Source organism: Nicotiana tomentosiformis, chromosome 6 (genome assembly GCF_000390325.3).
Source record: "Nicotiana tomentosiformis chromosome 6, ASM39032v3, whole genome shotgun sequence".
Lineage (NCBI taxonomy): Eukaryota > Viridiplantae > Streptophyta > Magnoliopsida > Solanales > Solanaceae > Nicotiana > Nicotiana tomentosiformis.
In genome coordinates, this window is record NC_090817.1 from 87,043,785 (window position 1) to 87,061,581 (window position 17,797).

A 17,797-nucleotide genomic window follows, 5' to 3' on the forward strand; every position below is an offset into this window, starting at 1 on the left:
ATCTCAAATTTTGGCGGACTTCGTGTCTGACCTTACGTCGGCCTTGATATCCGGGGCTGAGAAGGAATTATTGCTCACTTCGGGGATTAGCTTGGGGATCTGGACTCTACTCATGGACGGTGCTTCCAATGCGAAGGGGTTCGGGCTGGGCATCATATTAAAACCACTTACAGGCAATGTAATAAGGCAGTCTATTAGAACTATAAAATTGACTAACAACGTAGCTGAATATGAGGCTATGATTGCAGGTCTAGAACTAGCTAAGAGCCTGGGGGCCAAAGTGATCGAGGTCAAATGTGACTCCCTCCTTGTCGTCAACCAAGTCAACAGGACATTTGAAGTAAAAGAGAAATGGATGCAGGGATACATGGATAAGTTGTAGGTGGCATTACATCAATTCAAGGAATGGACTCTCCATCACGTACCCCGGGATCAAAATAACGAGGCCGATCCATTGGCCAATTTGGGATCGTCAGTCGACTCTGATGCATTCGACTCTGGAGCAGTAGTACAGTTGATGAACTCAGTGGTAGAAGAAGGTCATGTCAAGATGAACTCGACAAGCTTGACTTAGGACTGGAGAAACAAATACATAGACTACCTAGAGAAAGGAAAATTGCCATTGGATACCAAAGAGTCAAGGGCCCTACGTACTAAAGCTGCCAGGTTCAGCTTGGTCGAGGGAAAAATGTACAGAAGATCCTTTTGGGCCATTATCTAGGTGCTTGGGTCGGGGGGAGACCGACTATGCTATGAGATAAGTAACTAGGGCACTTGTGGAAACCATTCGGGAGCGGAATCCCTGGTTCAAAAACTGATCAGAGCGGGTTATTACTTGAACGAGATGGAGAAGGATGCAAAAGACTTCATTCAAAAATGTAATGAGTGCCAAAGGCACGCCCCGATAATTTATCAACCAGGGGAAATGCTTCACCCGTTCTTATTACCGTGGCCGTTTATGAAATGGGGGATGGACATTGTCGGTCCCCTGCCATAGGCGCCCGGTAAAGCCCAATACATACTACTTATGACCGATTATTTATCCAAGTGGGCCGAAGCTCAGGCGTTCGAGAAGGTTTAGGAGAAAGAGGTCACCGACTTCGTCTGGGATCATATAATATGTCGGTTCAGGATACCGGCCGAGATGGCCTGCGACAACAGGAAGTAGTTTGTCAGTAGCAAGGTAAGTAAGTTTCTCGAAGATAACAAAATTAAAAAAATCTTGTCAACACCTTACCACCCTAGTGGGAATGATCAAGCGAAGTCAACAAAGAAAACTATACTCCAAAACTTGAAGAAGAGATTGACCGATTCGAAGGGAAAGTAGAAAGAAATATTGCCCTAAGTCTTGTGGGCATATCGAACAACTTCAAAGTCAAGCACCGGTGTGACCCCATTCTCTTTAGTCTACAACGCGGAATCTCTAACTCTAGTCGAAGTGGGGGAACCAAGCGTAAGGTTCCAATACGCTACCGAGATGTCAAATGGCGAGGCCATGGCCACGAGCTTGGACTTATCAGAAGAAAGGCGAGAAGCTGCCCTGGTCCTGTTAGCTGCACAAAAGCAGCAAATGTGGAGGTACTACAATGGAATGGCTAACCTTAGACATTTCCAAGTAGGGTACTTGGTATTAAAGAAAGTTACGTTACACACCAAGAACCCAAATGATGGGAAACAAGGCCCGAATTGGGAAGGTCCTTATAGAGTTATCGGTATAACCGGAAAAGGTTCATATAATCTTGAGTCAGGGAACGATGTACAACTACTGAGCAACTGACTTAAAGCGGTACTACTGCTAAGGTACGAAGACAATTTCCTTTAAAATTTATTATGCTTTGGACTAACTCATGCAGGTATTCGGTCGAGGATAAATTTGACAATTAGGTCTGAAAGTACGTGTTGTTCTCATTTTCCCTTGGACTGGTCTTTTCCGAAGCGGGTTTTACGGCAAGGTTTTTAACGAGGCAACAGTAAAATGTGCTACCTTAGTTTTGAAGACCAGCCTGAGGTCGGAATTGCTTACCACCCGTACTGGACCGATAGTATTCGAGCCCTCACAAGCTCAATCTCAAGTACTGGGGGAGCCATTGTGCCCTAAGTTAGGATCCTTAGAAACCATTCTTATTTGATATTAAAAGTCAAGCTTGAGTATTAGAATTTATTGTAAGGGTCAAACAATCAAACGAATCGTACCAGTGTAGCTCGTTCTTGCCATGGCAGAAAGCTTATGCGCCTCCGATCATGTACTCTACATGCAAAGTAATGAAAGAAATTTGCCCTCTATATTTTATCACTTTGCATTCGCACCATCGATATATTCGTTGAGTTATTTAGAACAAATAACGGATCCTAAATCCTAGAGCCCACGGGCCTCCCCGTGTCAGGGACTGTTGTCCGATAATAAGATCTGACAGCTCGGGTATCGAATCCCGGAGGTACCGAGCCTATTAGGCAGGGCCCAAACATGAAAGGCTACGACCAACTCAAAACGGCCCGGAGACGTCTAAGTCTGTACTCAGAAAGTAAGGTCCTTACATATGATTAAAACCTATTAAAAAAGGTCACCCTCGGCAAAACACCATCGTGTCCGATTGAAACATTCAAGTATCTTAAAGTCTTCATTTATTATCGGGTATTCCGAAGCCCAAGCAACTCAGAATTGTTATCGAACCAGGCCTCATTCGGGCTTTGGAGGAACAAGCACTCTAGACTATGTCCAATTTAAAGCTAAGGCATTAATGACATTCTTTAAATAAAGAGTTGCAAATGGATACTGAAAATAAAAAGGCACAGTATAGCCAAAGGAACTTTTTTATATATATTCCAAAAATATTTACAAAGACATGGTAAAACGGCCTCAAAATAAACAAACAAAAAATGTGTACGAAAGAAAACAAAAAATAAACTAAGGCATCTCCGCCTAGTCTTCACCAGAGCCCGATTCACTGCCAGAACCCTCAGGCTCATATATCTCTTTAGCCTCAGCCTCGAGCCTCTTGGCCTCTTCAATCTCAGCCGATAGATCGAACCCCCGGGCATGAATCTCCTCGAGGGTCTCCCTCTGAGATAGCCACTTTATATATTCGGCCTTTATTATTAAGTAGGCCTTGGCTATTTCCACGTCGTTTTTGTATTGGGTCAGCATATCCTGAAACTCGGAGGAATCGGTCGAAGCCACCTCTAACTTGGACTTCAACACGGTATAATCCTGGTCGAGGTCGTCTCATTCCGAAATGATCGAATCCAGTTGTGCTCCGAGCTCATCATTCAACCGAGACCACTTGTCGGCCTTATCCTTCATCACCCTGAGCTGGTCCTTAACCGATGCCAACTCCTCTTTGGTAGCCTCCTTTTCTGAGGCCAGAAGGTCCATGCTGCTCCTCAATGTCTCGGCCGAAGCTTTGAGCTCGTTCATCTCGGCTCGGAGCTGGTCGATCAGGTCTATCTTCTATTGGAACAGCGAGGTTGCTGTGTTAGCTACTACGCTTAACCTCTCGTTTTTAATCTCAAATATCCTTACCTTCTCGACCAGTACAACATGCTCCCATTTCACCTACAAGGCCTCATTTTGAGTGTTTTCTAGCTCAGCTTGGAGAATAGGGAGGCCCTTGAGGTCCCCGTCTCTTTGCTCGCTGAGAGCCTTGTACATATCCTTCTGCCGGACCTACTCCTTGAGCTCGAACTCGAGCTGACTCACTTCAATACGAGACCGATGGAAGCTTTCATGATGAAGCACCGAGGCCTGAAAAACAAATTGATGAGATGATGAAGATACGCTAAGGTTAAATGAGTTACACGAATGACACAAAGAAAGAGAAGCATACATGGTTCAACACCTGTTATGCCTCGTTGAAGAGGCTCGATGCACTCACCTCGTTCATCTTCGCCCGATCCTCTTTGGTCACCAAGCAGCGAAGATAGCTGGCCACGCCACAGGTCCAAATAGCACCCGGGTATCTGTCGGGATCATAAACACGACCATTATTTTGTGGTCGGGATGCGCCATTCGCACTCTAAGTACGATAGATGTTTGCAGATCCCCTCGACCCACACTTTGAAGCGGGGAACTGCGTTGGGGACTCGGGCAACCGGTGCACGATGGTAAATAAAGAACAAAAGTCCAAAAGAAATTTTAAATACTCAAAAAGGAGAGGAACTTACAGGCTAGGTTCCATTTTTCAGGGAACGACAGGAACTCGGGGGGAATAAGATTCTCGGTTTTCACCCGAACGAATCTCCCCTGCAAGCCTCGATCCCTATCTTCATCAATGCTCGAGAATGAAGCTTTCTTTGCCCGACAATCGCGCTTGATTAATCCCTCTTGGAAGATTCGGGGACTGTAGAGATGAAGCAGATGGTCAATGGTAAATCGAGGTGCCTCAGTGTTATTGACAAAGTGGAGGAGGAGGATCGCGATCCTCCAAAAGGACGAATGAATCTACCCAAAAGACTTTGTACTTTTTGCAGAAATCGAGGATTGTGGTATCCACCCGGCCAAGTGTGAAGGGGTATGCATAAACACTTAGATACCCTTCCACGTGTGTGGTGATGTCCTCATCAGGACCAGGGATGACCACTTCTTTGCCCTCCCACTTGCAGTCCTCCCGAACCGTAGGGAGCATGTCCTCGGTGATGGAGCATATGTACCTCCACATCTCCTCGCCTCGATCCCCTTGCGTGAAAGCCTTTTCGACCTTGAAGTCATTTTTTATGGAGAAACCTCCGGGGATGAAATTATTTAGAGGAGGTTCAAGTGCCACTTCCGGTACGGCCACAACAGCATTTGTGGCTGAGTTAGAAGTTGAATGGACGGTCTGTTGGGGCATAGATTTCGAAGGCTTCGCTATTGAGTTCTGGAAAATATGAATGTATGAAGGCGGGGTATGAAGATTTGAAGGTCGAACTTAATGGTTCAAGGATGAAGTAAGAAGATTTGAAGATGGGATGATGAAGATATGAGGATATGAAGAACAATGTACGAAGATTTGAAGGGGTAAAAAGCAAGCGAAAAGTTCGGGAGTAAATTAAGAAGTTCTGGAATCGGAAAGTAAAAAGTGAAAAAAAGACCGAAGCTTTTATAGAGAAGAGGTAATTAATGCATGATGTTTCGCATTCGAGGACGGTCAACCGGCGGCAGACACGTGTCCGAAGTCAGAACGATTCGATTGATTGAACGTTTCACTAACCCGTCGACCTTATTGTACATATGGAAGAAGGAACCGGGGTCAATCAATCACTTCTCGTCGCTTCGATAAATCTGCTCTTCGAAAAGTGACGAGATTATGTGTGCATGGGTAAAATCAAAGATAATGTTACCCCCGATTCCCTAGTAAAGAAACGAGAGGGAAGCATGATCTGACGTAACCTCAAGCGAAGCCGAAGGGTCCCTCGTCTCGGAGCTCGGGGGAACGGACGGTGCATCTAGGATCGGGCACATCTAAACAACGGATCCGAACCGAGTAAAGTTTCGAGACCAAGGAAAAAGAGAAACATTTGAGCGTGACGAGAAGGGAGCCGTAATATTCGCCCTCAACCTGATATTATGATGCAAATCCCATCTGATGTCATCTGTAGATCGACATTTACCCAGAAAAAAGATTTTTACCTTATTTAGACTTGTACTAGGATTGAAATTCCCCTACTATATAAAGGGCAGAACTTTTTTATTTTAAACCATTATTGACACGCGCATCAAAGCAATAAAAGTTCTTTTTTATCTTCTAACTATTATTCAAAGTGTTCGTTAGTTGCTCTCTTCTTTAACTTCAACCGAGCTTATATCGAGGGCTCGATTAGAGCCAGTTTTCTGTGTTCAACTTAAAATCAGGCTTGATTGTTTCATCGCGATTGGTTTGATCGTTTATTCTCTCTCTAATTTAATTATTCGTCGTTCTTAGATCATTCATATTAAATTAAATCATGTATCCCTTAAACCGCATACAAATTTAATTGTTACTCATTTTTAAGGGTAACATAACTGATAAGCTTGAAGTGCTGAAAAGCATTTTTAAGTGCTGAAACTGATATTTTTAATAAGCATTTACGTGTTTGGACGAACGTGTTGAAACTGATAATAAGCAGTTGATGTGTTTGGTAGAATAGTACTAATAAGCTATTCTTTTGTTAAAATGATTAAAATATCCTCAAAACTTTACAAAACATTATAAATTAAAAAAATTCTTTTTAAAGAAAAGGATGAAAACGAATACGGAATGAAGAGAAAGTTAGAAAATTTATTTTGGAATAAATATTTTGTGAATTAAAAAATATTATTTAGGATAAACTAGTAAATGCCTTGGTCAAACTAAAAGTGCTTATAAGATAAAAGTACTTATGGATTATTTTAGCTTATAAGCACTTGGCTTATAAGGATTTGGATATTTATCAAACACGTAAATAAGTTAAAATATGCTTATAAGTCAGTTTGACCAGCTTATAAGCTTAGCCAAATACCCTCTTAGTTTTTTTTCTTCTTTTAAAAGAATAGTTTAAATGCAAGCATATATGATATAACCGAGTTGAACAATTAGAATTTGTGTGACATAAGAAAATATGGACAAATACATGAAACTCTTTATAGACATGAGTTTGGGCTACCGGGAGAGGAGAGACTATTTTCATGGGAGAGGAACGAGCAAGTAACAGATTAAAAGCCTGTTTGGCCAAGATTTTGTCAGGAAAAGTATTTTTTTTAAAATTTTAGGTGTTTGGCCGATATTGAGAATTACTTTTTTTTGTTGCTTTTGGAAAGAAACTACAAATTTTAGCTTCATCCAAGAAGTAGAAAATTAATATTTTCAAGACAAAAATATGCTTATTGTAAATTTTTATTTCCTAAATTATCTTCATTAATTTAAATTTTTTCTTTTCCTTTTTCTTTTTATGTTTCTACCATCCTTTATTCTCTTTTTTATTTAGTGTATTTATATTTTCCTTCTCCTATCCTCTTTGGAATAGTCTCTCTACTATAAATATTTTTTTTAATTCTGTCGTTTCTTCTTTTCTTCCTCTCCCATACTTCTTTGAAATAAAGTACAATGCTAATTACCAGATTCAAATACTCTCTTCACAATATATAATTTATTTTTTCTCTTTTGTAGTATACCAATATTATATGATCTCCAGTTTTTAGTTTCATTTTTATTTTTTTGTGGCGTGCATGCATATATCATAGTTGAAGAATGTATATTTCTTAATAATAGATAATATTTTTTTAATATTTATTTAAATAAATATAAAAAATAACTAAATTCTTTTACAATAAATATTTGCATTTATTTCTCTCTTTTAAATAATAGGAGTATTAATTATAAATTGAATATTGATAATGTTCTTTTTTATAATTTGACACCCAAAAGTACTTTTTGGAAGGATTGGCCAACCACAATTTTTTTATCAAATATTGCAAAAGTCGCTTCTCAAATGAATGGCCAAACACAAACGGCTACTCTCCACAAGTGACTTTTAAACAAAAATACTTCTCAAAATAAGCAGTTTTTGGAAGCTTGGCCAAAAAGGCTCGAAGAAAAAAGTAAGTAAACCTTCTGACAGTCATTTAGAGGCTTTGTTAGAGATTTATCATTCTTCCCTAAGCTCGTTAGAGATCTATCATTCTTCCCTAAGCTGTGGCGGTCATTTAGGGGCCTTGTTAGAGACTCATCATTCTTCCCTAAGTTGTTAGAGTCTGATCGAAGCGAACAAGAGGTAGAGAAATCCTCGCTCATAAATGTGAATTGGAAAAATATTCATACCTAATATTTACACTAAATTATATTAGTATACTATGATTAGTAAATTGAGGTGTGAATATGTATTAATATTCATAGTACTTGCTATATCACAATTGGAGCTTGTTAGTCTTACTCTAGCTTCTTTTAATTAATTATAGTGTGAGATTGTGAGTAACATTCGTGAAAAAGTCCCACCATGTTAAATCTAATTAACAATTGGTTCTCAAATATTTAGGCCTCTCAAAGATAGTAAGTCCTTATCTTGAAGCTATTAAGTCCATAGAAACCACTCCAACAACAAGTTGGGATCAGCAATACGAATTCCCACGGACCATGTTCTCACGGAGACCTCTACCAAAATAAAATATTGAAGATAGTCCCAACAAACAAAAGATGAAGTACCTAACCATCTATTCATCTACTTTAGTTTTTACATCAGAGAACTGCATCATCAGCCTTCAATTGGGCTTTGCCTTCTACCACTTACCAATTATGTTAACCTAGAACTCCCATTTCTGTACATGAACTTTTATCCTGACTACTCACCATACCACAAAACCTACCAGTGGAGAATAAAACAATTAAGTAAATTAAGCACCTAACTAAAAGGATAGCCATCTCTTCAATATGTATCAAACAAATAGATATTCAGAGGAACAAATTTTTGGTTCAGTCACATTGGAAGGTTAGGTAAAACTTCTCTTCGTTTCCAGTAGATCACCTTGAGACTCCTCAACTGCATTTCTTCTCATTTCTATGACTTTCATGTGAGAGTTTGAATGCAAAGATGGAACAAATGTGGGACTAGCAGCAGGCCGATACTCTGGGAGTAGTCGGCCAGAACGATATCGAACTCCACAGGCATTGCATAGTGTCTTTGGACCCAATGGTCCCTCCCTCCATTGTGGTGTCTTTGTTACTTCACAATGTGTGCACTTTTTAAATAAAATAGACTCCATGACACTAGATTGCTGTGACAATTTTCTCCTCTTCTTTTCCTTTCCCTTTTTGGCATCAGAAGTCTTCTTGGCTGCAAAAGCTGTACAAGCCATCAAAATCCATGGATTCAAAGTTGATGCTCGTGCACGCTTAGAGCGACGGCCTTTAGTGCCAAATTTGAAGGATGTACTCTTTCCACCAGAGCAGGAGCTGTTGTGTTCAAGAACAGAAATTGGGCTTTGTGTCTGGAATAGAACAGTCCCTTGGGCCTCAGGAAATTCATTCTGATAGAATAGCATCGAGTTAGAAATTTCGTCGGCATAAGCAAAAGCTTTTTCTGCCTAGGAATGCTACTTCTCTAAGAGTTGACTACAAGATTTCAACAAAAAGAAAACGAGAGACAAAAGACCTAAGGAAGTTTGAGAGTTCAGTTTTCAATACTTTCTCATATAGCATTGATAATATAGGTGACAAACAACAAGCCAACCAAATGTGCCGCAGGTCACTAAAAAGTTTTGAACACGTTGTGATGGTTTGCATGTCCATATAAGCATTTCAACAATGAAGAGAAAAAATTTGAAATTGAACAACTGCATAATACTAAGGTTAAAGAAGAGCTTCGTGATCATTAGGTCGGGGATTGTGATTAATTCCAAAACTTCAGACCTAGAGATACACTTAAGACCAGCAAGAAGATAAGAGGGAGAGAGAATTAGACACCAACAGGTCAACACGCAAAACTCACCAAGCTACATAATCAGTCTACTTTCACTAAAAAAGCAGGGATGACTATTATAGAATATTATATATCATTCAGCAAGATATTAAACTCAACATTTAAAACCTCTACGTGTGGGAAACAATTTCAAGTCCATTTTCCTCCTATAATGCTAAAGCACTACAATTTATGAAAATGAAACAAATTTAGTGTCATCACAACTACGATAGGACTGATTTACCAACTACGATAGGACTCTCACAACTACGATAGGACTGATTTCGCTATCAAGTAAGGACATAATACCAAGATTGCATGGCTGTTGTTTAGCTTTGGATTTCCAGGAAAGAATGCCATTACCTCCATTTGTATCAAAAATTGAAACATTGTGGAGGCTGAGTGGGAGCCATTAAGGTAAAGGACATGTGCAAGTAAGCTAACATCACTTGTCAAGAGGCAGGGATCATAGAACATATATTTATGAAAGTTTCAAGCTTTAATACTCTGTCCTTTTGTTGTAGTTTTAGTCTTCTACATTTTTCTTTTTCTGGTTTAGTCTTCTACATTCAAACACCAAAAAGATAGAAAGATGAGCCTGGTAAAGCAAACTCTCCCTTATTATTTAGCTTAGCTAAAATAAAAGCAATATTTTTCCGGTTTAGTCTTTTAAATTCAAAAACAAAAAAGATAGAAAGAAAATAAACTCTTTTAGGGACGGGTAAAGCAACTCCCCCTTCTTACTTAGCAAAAATCAAATCAAATTGTTCTATTAGAGAAAGGGATGCTTCCCTATAGCAAAGTGTATAGCAAAACACATATTTGAAAACCAAAGAAAGAATTAATAACTAATTAATAAAAAAAAGAGCATATATGCTGTCCAAGTTAAAACTCACAGCTGCATTCAAACAGCCATTGGCATTATCGCCACGGGACACTGGAGGTAACGCCATAAGTGCATCCGGAGGGATTGGCCCGAGTAATTGGTAGAGGCTAGGATCCCAATCTTCCAAACTTTCCAAGGGGAAGTCCAAACTATTGAGTAAGCTTTCAAAGTCTTCATCAACAATAGGCCCCATGGGAATGCCATCCCAACAATTTTGTTCAACCATATTAATATTCTGAGATATACCCAAGAAGAATTAGAACTATATACCATGACAAAAGATACTCATACCCACACCAATATTGTAAACAAGAATAGGTCAAAGCAAATGGAAAACGCGTTACGTAGCCATTATGTAATGGAGCCAAAATTTTCACCAAGGGAATTCAAAATATAAATAAGTAAATACACCAAGAACCGAGGAGATTCAACATTTATTATATATAAATAAAAAATAATTTTGACCTTGTATATACAGTATAACTATACAATGGTTCCGCTGGAACAAGGACTCAAGCACATCATTCATACACATAAGTCATAACCCATGCATGTATATATCTCACCTTTTCCTTGACTATCTCTGTCACTGGTTTAGTATTGGACGAAAACCTAAGACTGCTAAGTTCAAATTAAAGAAAAGGAAAAGTTAGTGCTATATACAGCGTAGGTTTATTATGTTACCGTAATCAAATATTATACGAATACGTGTATTATGCGTATGCAAAACCTAGTAGGTAAGTTAGAAAGTCACTAGTACTATACTTAATTTACGCGTATTTTGCCATGGTATATTTGTCCTACCAAAAGTAGGAGTCTACTTAGATTCGAAGTATCAGAGAATCTTCTCATTTATCCTCAAAATTTACCAAAAACAAAAACGATAGGCGAAAGGTAAATACTTACAACTCATTATATTATTAATTAATGAAATTTTCCAAGGTAATTCCTAGCACATAAAGTAGGTGCTGTAACAGAAAGAAAATCTTTGTTCGGAACAATAATTCTGACAAAATCGTGAAGATATAATAAAAAACCACGATAATATATTCTTTCCCAAAACATTGCCCTAGGAAATATTGCCAAATTTAGCTTTAGAAATGTTTTCTAGAAAATATATATATGTACGGCCAGTTATAAAAACAAAATTGTTTTCTAAAAAGTTAAATATAATTTTTGGGAAAAAAAAATGAATGCTCCTACTTGTTATGTCAGATCAAACTCAAACAAAAAATGTTAATTTACCAAAATATAAATCACAAATTTTTAGATGTTATCACATTAATCCTTATTTTATTAAATTATTCTCCTTTCATTTTTGTACCTTTTTTGCATCCATTTTATTATGTCCAAAATTTCTCTATAATATATAACTTTCATCTTCTATTTTCAATACGTGAAATTATATTTAATATTTTACTATTTTTATTCATTTATTTTTACAAACATTAATTACTAGTCTGAAGCATACGTATTAGTTTGAAATATTTTGCAAAGTAACGGTTGCCATAAAAACAGGAAGACCATGTTCGAACCTTAGTTTAGCAATGATTCGTTATAAAGGAAACCCAATTGTTTTCTCAAAACTTTTCCTCTTGAATTTTTTTTTCTAAAAAGAAATTCCCAAAAAGGAGAAAAACCTCTAACAAAAATCAGAGACCCAAAACATCAAACTTGCCACTTCGACCAAACAGAGAGCCAGAGACCCAATCAGTAAAAATTAGCACCAATTTCCTCAGCCCCCTAACAGAATTATGCAGATGAACAATTCAGGCTAAAAATGTAACAAAAACAGGTGACAAAGTTGGAACCTTTTACAGACATCGGTATATATGTAAAGAGAAAACTCAGAAAAGGGAGGCTTTTTTTGCATGTCCAAAAATGTATACTTACCATGGAACAAAAACCCCTTAAACCCTTGAGCATGCCACTGCACTTTCTGGAGATTTTGCAGAGAAAAGGAAAACGAAAAGATAGGGTAAGAAGATAAATAGAGGGAACAGCTTTTACTTTTGTTTCCTGAAATCTGTGTCTTGGATTGTACTTTTCGGTGAAATAATAAATGGGTAGAGAAAACGTTACATCTCATAGGATGAAGAGGAGGAACAGGGGAAGTTAAAATGGTCGGCGGAGCATGTGATATTTTTGGAGGGAGCGACAATTGTTCTCATGAATTTCTTGAGGTGTGGGCCCAAAGGAGGTGCTAATGTTATCTGATTGCTGAACTGGAGACGGGGGCCAAAGGAGGTACATTTACGCAAAATATTCTTGTTCGGAATAAAACAAGTCTTGCCTATGGTTAGTATAACATGGAATTTCACAAGATAATGTGTACCCCTGCTTCAGAGGAGTAAAAAGGATGTTTCCAATATAGTTAGTGTAAAAATTAAATGCTTGAAACTATGTAAAATTGTGCTTAACAAAACTCACATGTAAACTAATGATTTTTTTCTTTTTACTGAGTTGGTCTCAAAGATAAACTAAACACCATTTGTTTGCAGTAACTTTTTCATTTCAATGTTGTGTAGATATGTGAAGGGCACGACCACCAAAGGATGAGGGGTAATGTTTACCCGTAAAACGATATAGTTGAATTTGTAACGTGATTTAAAGATAAACGAATCGATTTGATCCCAAAATAATAAATAAATTAAATAAAATACAAGACTTAGCGTTGAAATCGAAATAAAGCATCAAATAACTTAGTTGCGGGAGGAGAGCTTCCGAAAGCAGTAATACAAATATCAATAGACAAGAAATAAAGTATTATTGAGCTCTTGAATAGTATATAACATAAGTTTGTCAGAAAATTCGTTCCCTAATAATAGCCGTTGAAATCACTATTTATAGTTGCACCTAGGGAATAAGGTCCTAGGATCAAGCCCCTCTTAAATGACATTTATGGGGGTTATTAAAGAATGTGTAACGGCAGACTATGAATGCCAAAATTCTCTATAACGGACTGTGTATTTAATACTGTAGAATATTCTTCATTGAATGTTATCGGGTGGCAGACATTCATTTGTCTTCATTAGCAATATTCCTTTCGGGGGCTTTCCGGTGCCAACCGAAGCTGCTACCCCCGATCTTGGTTTCCACTCGTCTCGCTTTCAGTCTGTCTCTGGTTCCACGTGTCGCTCTATTATACGAGTATTTAATATGAACCGATTTTACCCTATACAAATAATCCCCCTGCATTTTGGTGGCACATCTTTGTGTCATCGGAAAGTTGGTGAAGATACCTTTCTTGGCGAGAAATTTTCTGACCTCCTCTAAAAAGCTTCTGACGCTTGATTAGACGCACGTCTCTCTGCATTTAATGCCCCGAATACGAGTCACTTCATGATTTAGCAATACTTTTTTCGGTTCTCGAGGTAATCATGGCCACGATTTTAGCCCTATTCCTTTACTTATACGCCTAATTTTTCTTCTTTTACACTTCAATATTTTTTGAACTCTCTAAACTTCTCTTACTCAACTCTCTCTTGCTTTCACTCTTCTTTAACCTTCTTCTTCAAAGAATTCTTACTTCCTTCTGTCAACCATGGCCTCCTCCTCCAAGAACTCCAGCTCTTCAAAAAATAAAGAAAGTACCGATGATGCTGCCCATCCTACGATGAGCACCGTTTATTCCCAGAAGGCTCAGTACAACCAAGGATTTTGAAGAGAAGTTCCCTTTTGTTAGCTCCCGCACATGGGTTGTTGTTGGTGTGTACCCTTCTTCCATCCATCCTTCTAGCATTCCTGATGTGAAGGAGGATTGTGATTGCCATGATTTGAACATCATCGCTCCTATCTGGCGGAGCGAGTAATCTTTTTCTAAGAAGGATTTTATGTATGTTTACATGTACCCCTTTTCTTTGGGCCCATTCTCGTTGAGCGGGGGACTTGACCCCATAATCTTGGAGTTATGTTTCCGTTATCAAGTCTATTTGACACAGGTGAGTCCTTCTAAGTGGCGGATGGTAGCCTGTCTTCGGCGGCTATGCTAAGAGACGGGGGGAGAGCTCTCCCTGGCTCGAATGATGAACCTTTTTTCCCCCTAGATTTTCCGTGCGGGAGTGATAAACTTTAGCAAACATGGTCACCATGCTTTGCTCACCATCATGGATGATGACAACGACCATGGATGGATGGAGCGGTTCATTGTAGTTGCCACTAGGGATGTCATCCTAGCCACAACTCCATCATTCCAGTGGGTCCAGAATATTTTGGATATTACCACGCCTCAGACCAGCCGGTGGAAAGAACTCGCCCTTAAATACGGGTGGAAGGTAAAAAACCATGGTAAGTTGATTCTCGAACTAATCTTGTTTTTACCTTACGTATAAGAAAATTGGCTAACTTCCCTTTCCGTTAAATTCAGGTCTTCCGCAGGGCTCTGTTACCGTCCCCGAGGAGGACATTTTGGCTGATCTCGCAGATGCGGCGAGGTTGCTGTAGGAGGCTTTCACACAAACGGGTGCCATCAGACCTACTTCCGGTGCTGGTGCTTTCTTTTAGAGTCCCCGGCTAGAGAACAAGCAATAAAAAAGGCGACGTTTGTGAGCACCTAATTTTTGACTATATTTGAATTTTCATCGCTTCCTTGTATTTGATAATTTTTAGGTTTAATTTTGATATTTTAACTTTTATGTTATTTTTATTAGTAGCTTTATTAGAGAATATGTAATATTTTTAATAAAGTCTATTACATAGAGGACGGAAGAATTTATTTTAATCACGAACCAAATCTAATAAAATTACTTCCTACATTCCTTACACCATTTCTTTGTCCCATCACCCACCTACTACATTATTCACGTGTCACATCTCACTCCCTTTTCACTATTGCCTTTTCTCATAGTTCATTTTCAACACTCCTCATCTCATCTTTTCTTATTATATGCACACACAAAAAAGAAAAAAACAGATCGGAAAGAGAGAGAAAAACGCAACAACAACAAAAAGAGGCTGCACAACAACTTTTTCTTCCCCAAAAACGCAGCAACTTTCACCATTTTATAGCCTTTGGAAAACTTCATGTTCTTCACCCAAAATAAGTGATAAAGCACCATTAAAGCCTCCCAATATATCGTCATTTTTCTGCATTAAAACCAGCAGCTTTCAGCCATGAAAATCACACAAAAACAGTTTTGAAACTCAATAAAAACTAGCTGAAAACTCCATGAAAACGTAGCTCGAAACCTAGCTGTAACTCAGCCCAAAAACACTCTCAAACTACCCCAAAATCCCAGCCAAAACCTCCATAGAAATAGCCACGAAAATCAGCAAAAATGCAGCTGAAACCACTCCGAAAATATAGCTGCGTCGCACCTTGAAACAGTCCGAGTTTCAGCCAAGAAGTGCGGCCAAAAACGTTGATGTTCCACCTCCATAAAACTAGATTTGTTATCACCTTAGCTTCTCCAAAAACTACCATAAATCATCTCCAAAAGCTTCAGCAAAATAGTCTCCGATCAACATCACAAATCGCTCATTTTTTGGTTTCTTTACTACCGAGTTTCGAGATTTCGGTGCGGTCTCCTGTCGCGGGTCTTGTTCGGGTTCTTTATCCGGGTGTAGCTTCGGGGTTTCATGTATTTTTGATGATGTTGGAGCTTCATGTTTGAATCTATTGAAGAGGCTTATTTGCTGAATGTTAAGGTTCATTCTTACCATTTTTATTGAAGTTCTGTAGTCATTTTATTAATTTGTTTATCGTTCATGAATCCTTGTCCATGTCTTCTGCTTGTATTTTGTTGATGCCATGAGTATAGGATCTCTTTGAATGTCTCATTGTGAATTAATTTTATTTAGAACAAATAACGGGCCATGTGTTTGCTTGACAGAAATTAATAGATTGTGGGTTTAAGCTAATTGTAATATTAATGGGCCATAGAAATTTTAAATAACTTTTATCCTTAGTTTGTTTTATTTCATGTTATTAACTACTAATATTATGCATATAGTTAATTATTTACTTGTGCTTTTAGCCTATCCCTCATGTTAGTGCTTAAACGGGGGTGCGAGAAACATGCTTGGCTAAATGAATTTGTTTTCCTGGCCTATTTTCCATAATACATCAATATAAAATATAGTAATTTTTCTGAGAGTAATAACGTGCTAATAATCCTTTGTCATGATTGCGGATTCGTTTGCGTAGCGTTGTTATGATAAAATTAATAAATTTTATCTCGATCACGCATTCGCTGGCGTAGTGTGGTTACCACCTCTTATTTTATTCAAAACTTCTTTTAATAATTCTAATAATCAAGCAATAAAAGTGGATATAGACAAAACATGGAAATCAAATAGAAATATAGTTTGTCCAAAATTAATTCAAGCCAAATTGTAGTCAATAAAGCGACCGTGCTAGAACCACGAGACTCGGGGAATGCCTTACACCTTCTCCCCAGTCAACAGAATTTCTTACCCGAACTTTATTTTCGCAAACCAATAATAATAAAGTCAAACCTTTCTTTGACTAGGGATTCAAATAAAAGGTGACTCAGAACACCGAAAAATCAATTTCAAGTTTCGACTCTGAACAATAAAATAATCCTTATTTCAAATTTGTCACTTTAATTGGAAAAATTCTTTAACCCACAATTATACACCACATACATATATCTTTTGGGGTAAAAAAGGGGTGTGACATCTTTGGCAACTCCGCTGGGGAACTCAACTAGAATTCGAGCTTGTACATATTGAGTTTTATTTGGCATTATTAATTTTGTATATATTGTGATTTATTGGTGCCTAATGTGCTACTTCCCCGCTTTAGATATTGTTGAACTGTACATATATAATGTCTTCTAATGCACACTCTCTAAGTCTTCTTGAATTAAATTGGGCATTTGCTTGACATAGCCCGCTTTCTTTGAGATAGCCGAGGTGCTTGTCACGCGGGAAAGGATTTTAGTCACACATATTTTAGGCGGGGAGCACCACCAGCTAAGTCGGAAAGCAATGCTACCGGTACGCTGACCCTACTCGGCTCGAGTTGTCCGCTCGAGTAAGCCAGTCTGGACACCTTCTCCACCAGGATTTAAACCTAGAAGAACAAACCTCATGCCGGATATCCCTAGTAGGTTCGCTTTATTTGTATCATGTGCATTTGACTTAGCAACGCTCGGCATAGGGGCCGAGTTCTGTTTTAGGACAGATACCTTGTTGAGAACAATATGTTCATGTTATATGCTATCTGTTGCATTAATTGGGAGGCTTGCTTGTTAATCGGCTTTAGGATAAATCAGTTGAATGAACAAGAGAGAAATTCTCCGATTTTTGCACAAATGTCCGTTAAAAAAAATAATAAGGAGACGATGTGGTCTATTCTATGATTTTAAGGATTAATTTTCATAAATCAAAAGAGAACATAATCAGTTTTGACCGAACTACGCGGGTATGATTCTCACCGGTTGTGAGATATATAGACAACCTTTATCGGGTCTGGCCCCCAATTTTTAAAAATCCAAAAATATTTTTCATTAAATCTATCATTGAGACATCAATCCAGAAATTAAAAAAAAATTGAATTCCAAA

The 17,797-nt window shown here is 38.3% G+C and overlaps 1 protein-coding gene across 2 annotated transcripts; it reads right to left on the reverse strand.

The window, feature by feature from the left end:
- Positions 1-8,119: 8,119 nt before the first annotated feature.
- LOC104094547 (GATA transcription factor 11-like) lies at positions 8,120-12,389 on the reverse strand. 2 transcript variants are annotated; one of them, XM_009600501.4, is made up of 3 exons: positions 12,164-12,389; positions 10,281-10,505; positions 8,120-8,953 (listed from the first exon to the last, which is right to left on the reverse strand). In XM_009600501.4, the coding sequence occupies exons 1-3, from the start codon at positions 12,194-12,196 to the stop codon at positions 8,417-8,419; spliced, it is 795 nt and encodes a 264-aa protein (XP_009598796.1). In that variant the 5' UTR covers positions 12,197-12,389; the 3' UTR covers positions 8,120-8,416. The 2 variants fall into 2 exon arrangements, with proteins under 2 accessions (XP_009598796.1, XP_009598797.1); XM_009600502.4 differs by lacking the exon at positions 12,164-12,389 and adding an exon at positions 10,837-10,947.
- Between the last annotated feature and the right edge of the window lie 5,408 nt (positions 12,390-17,797).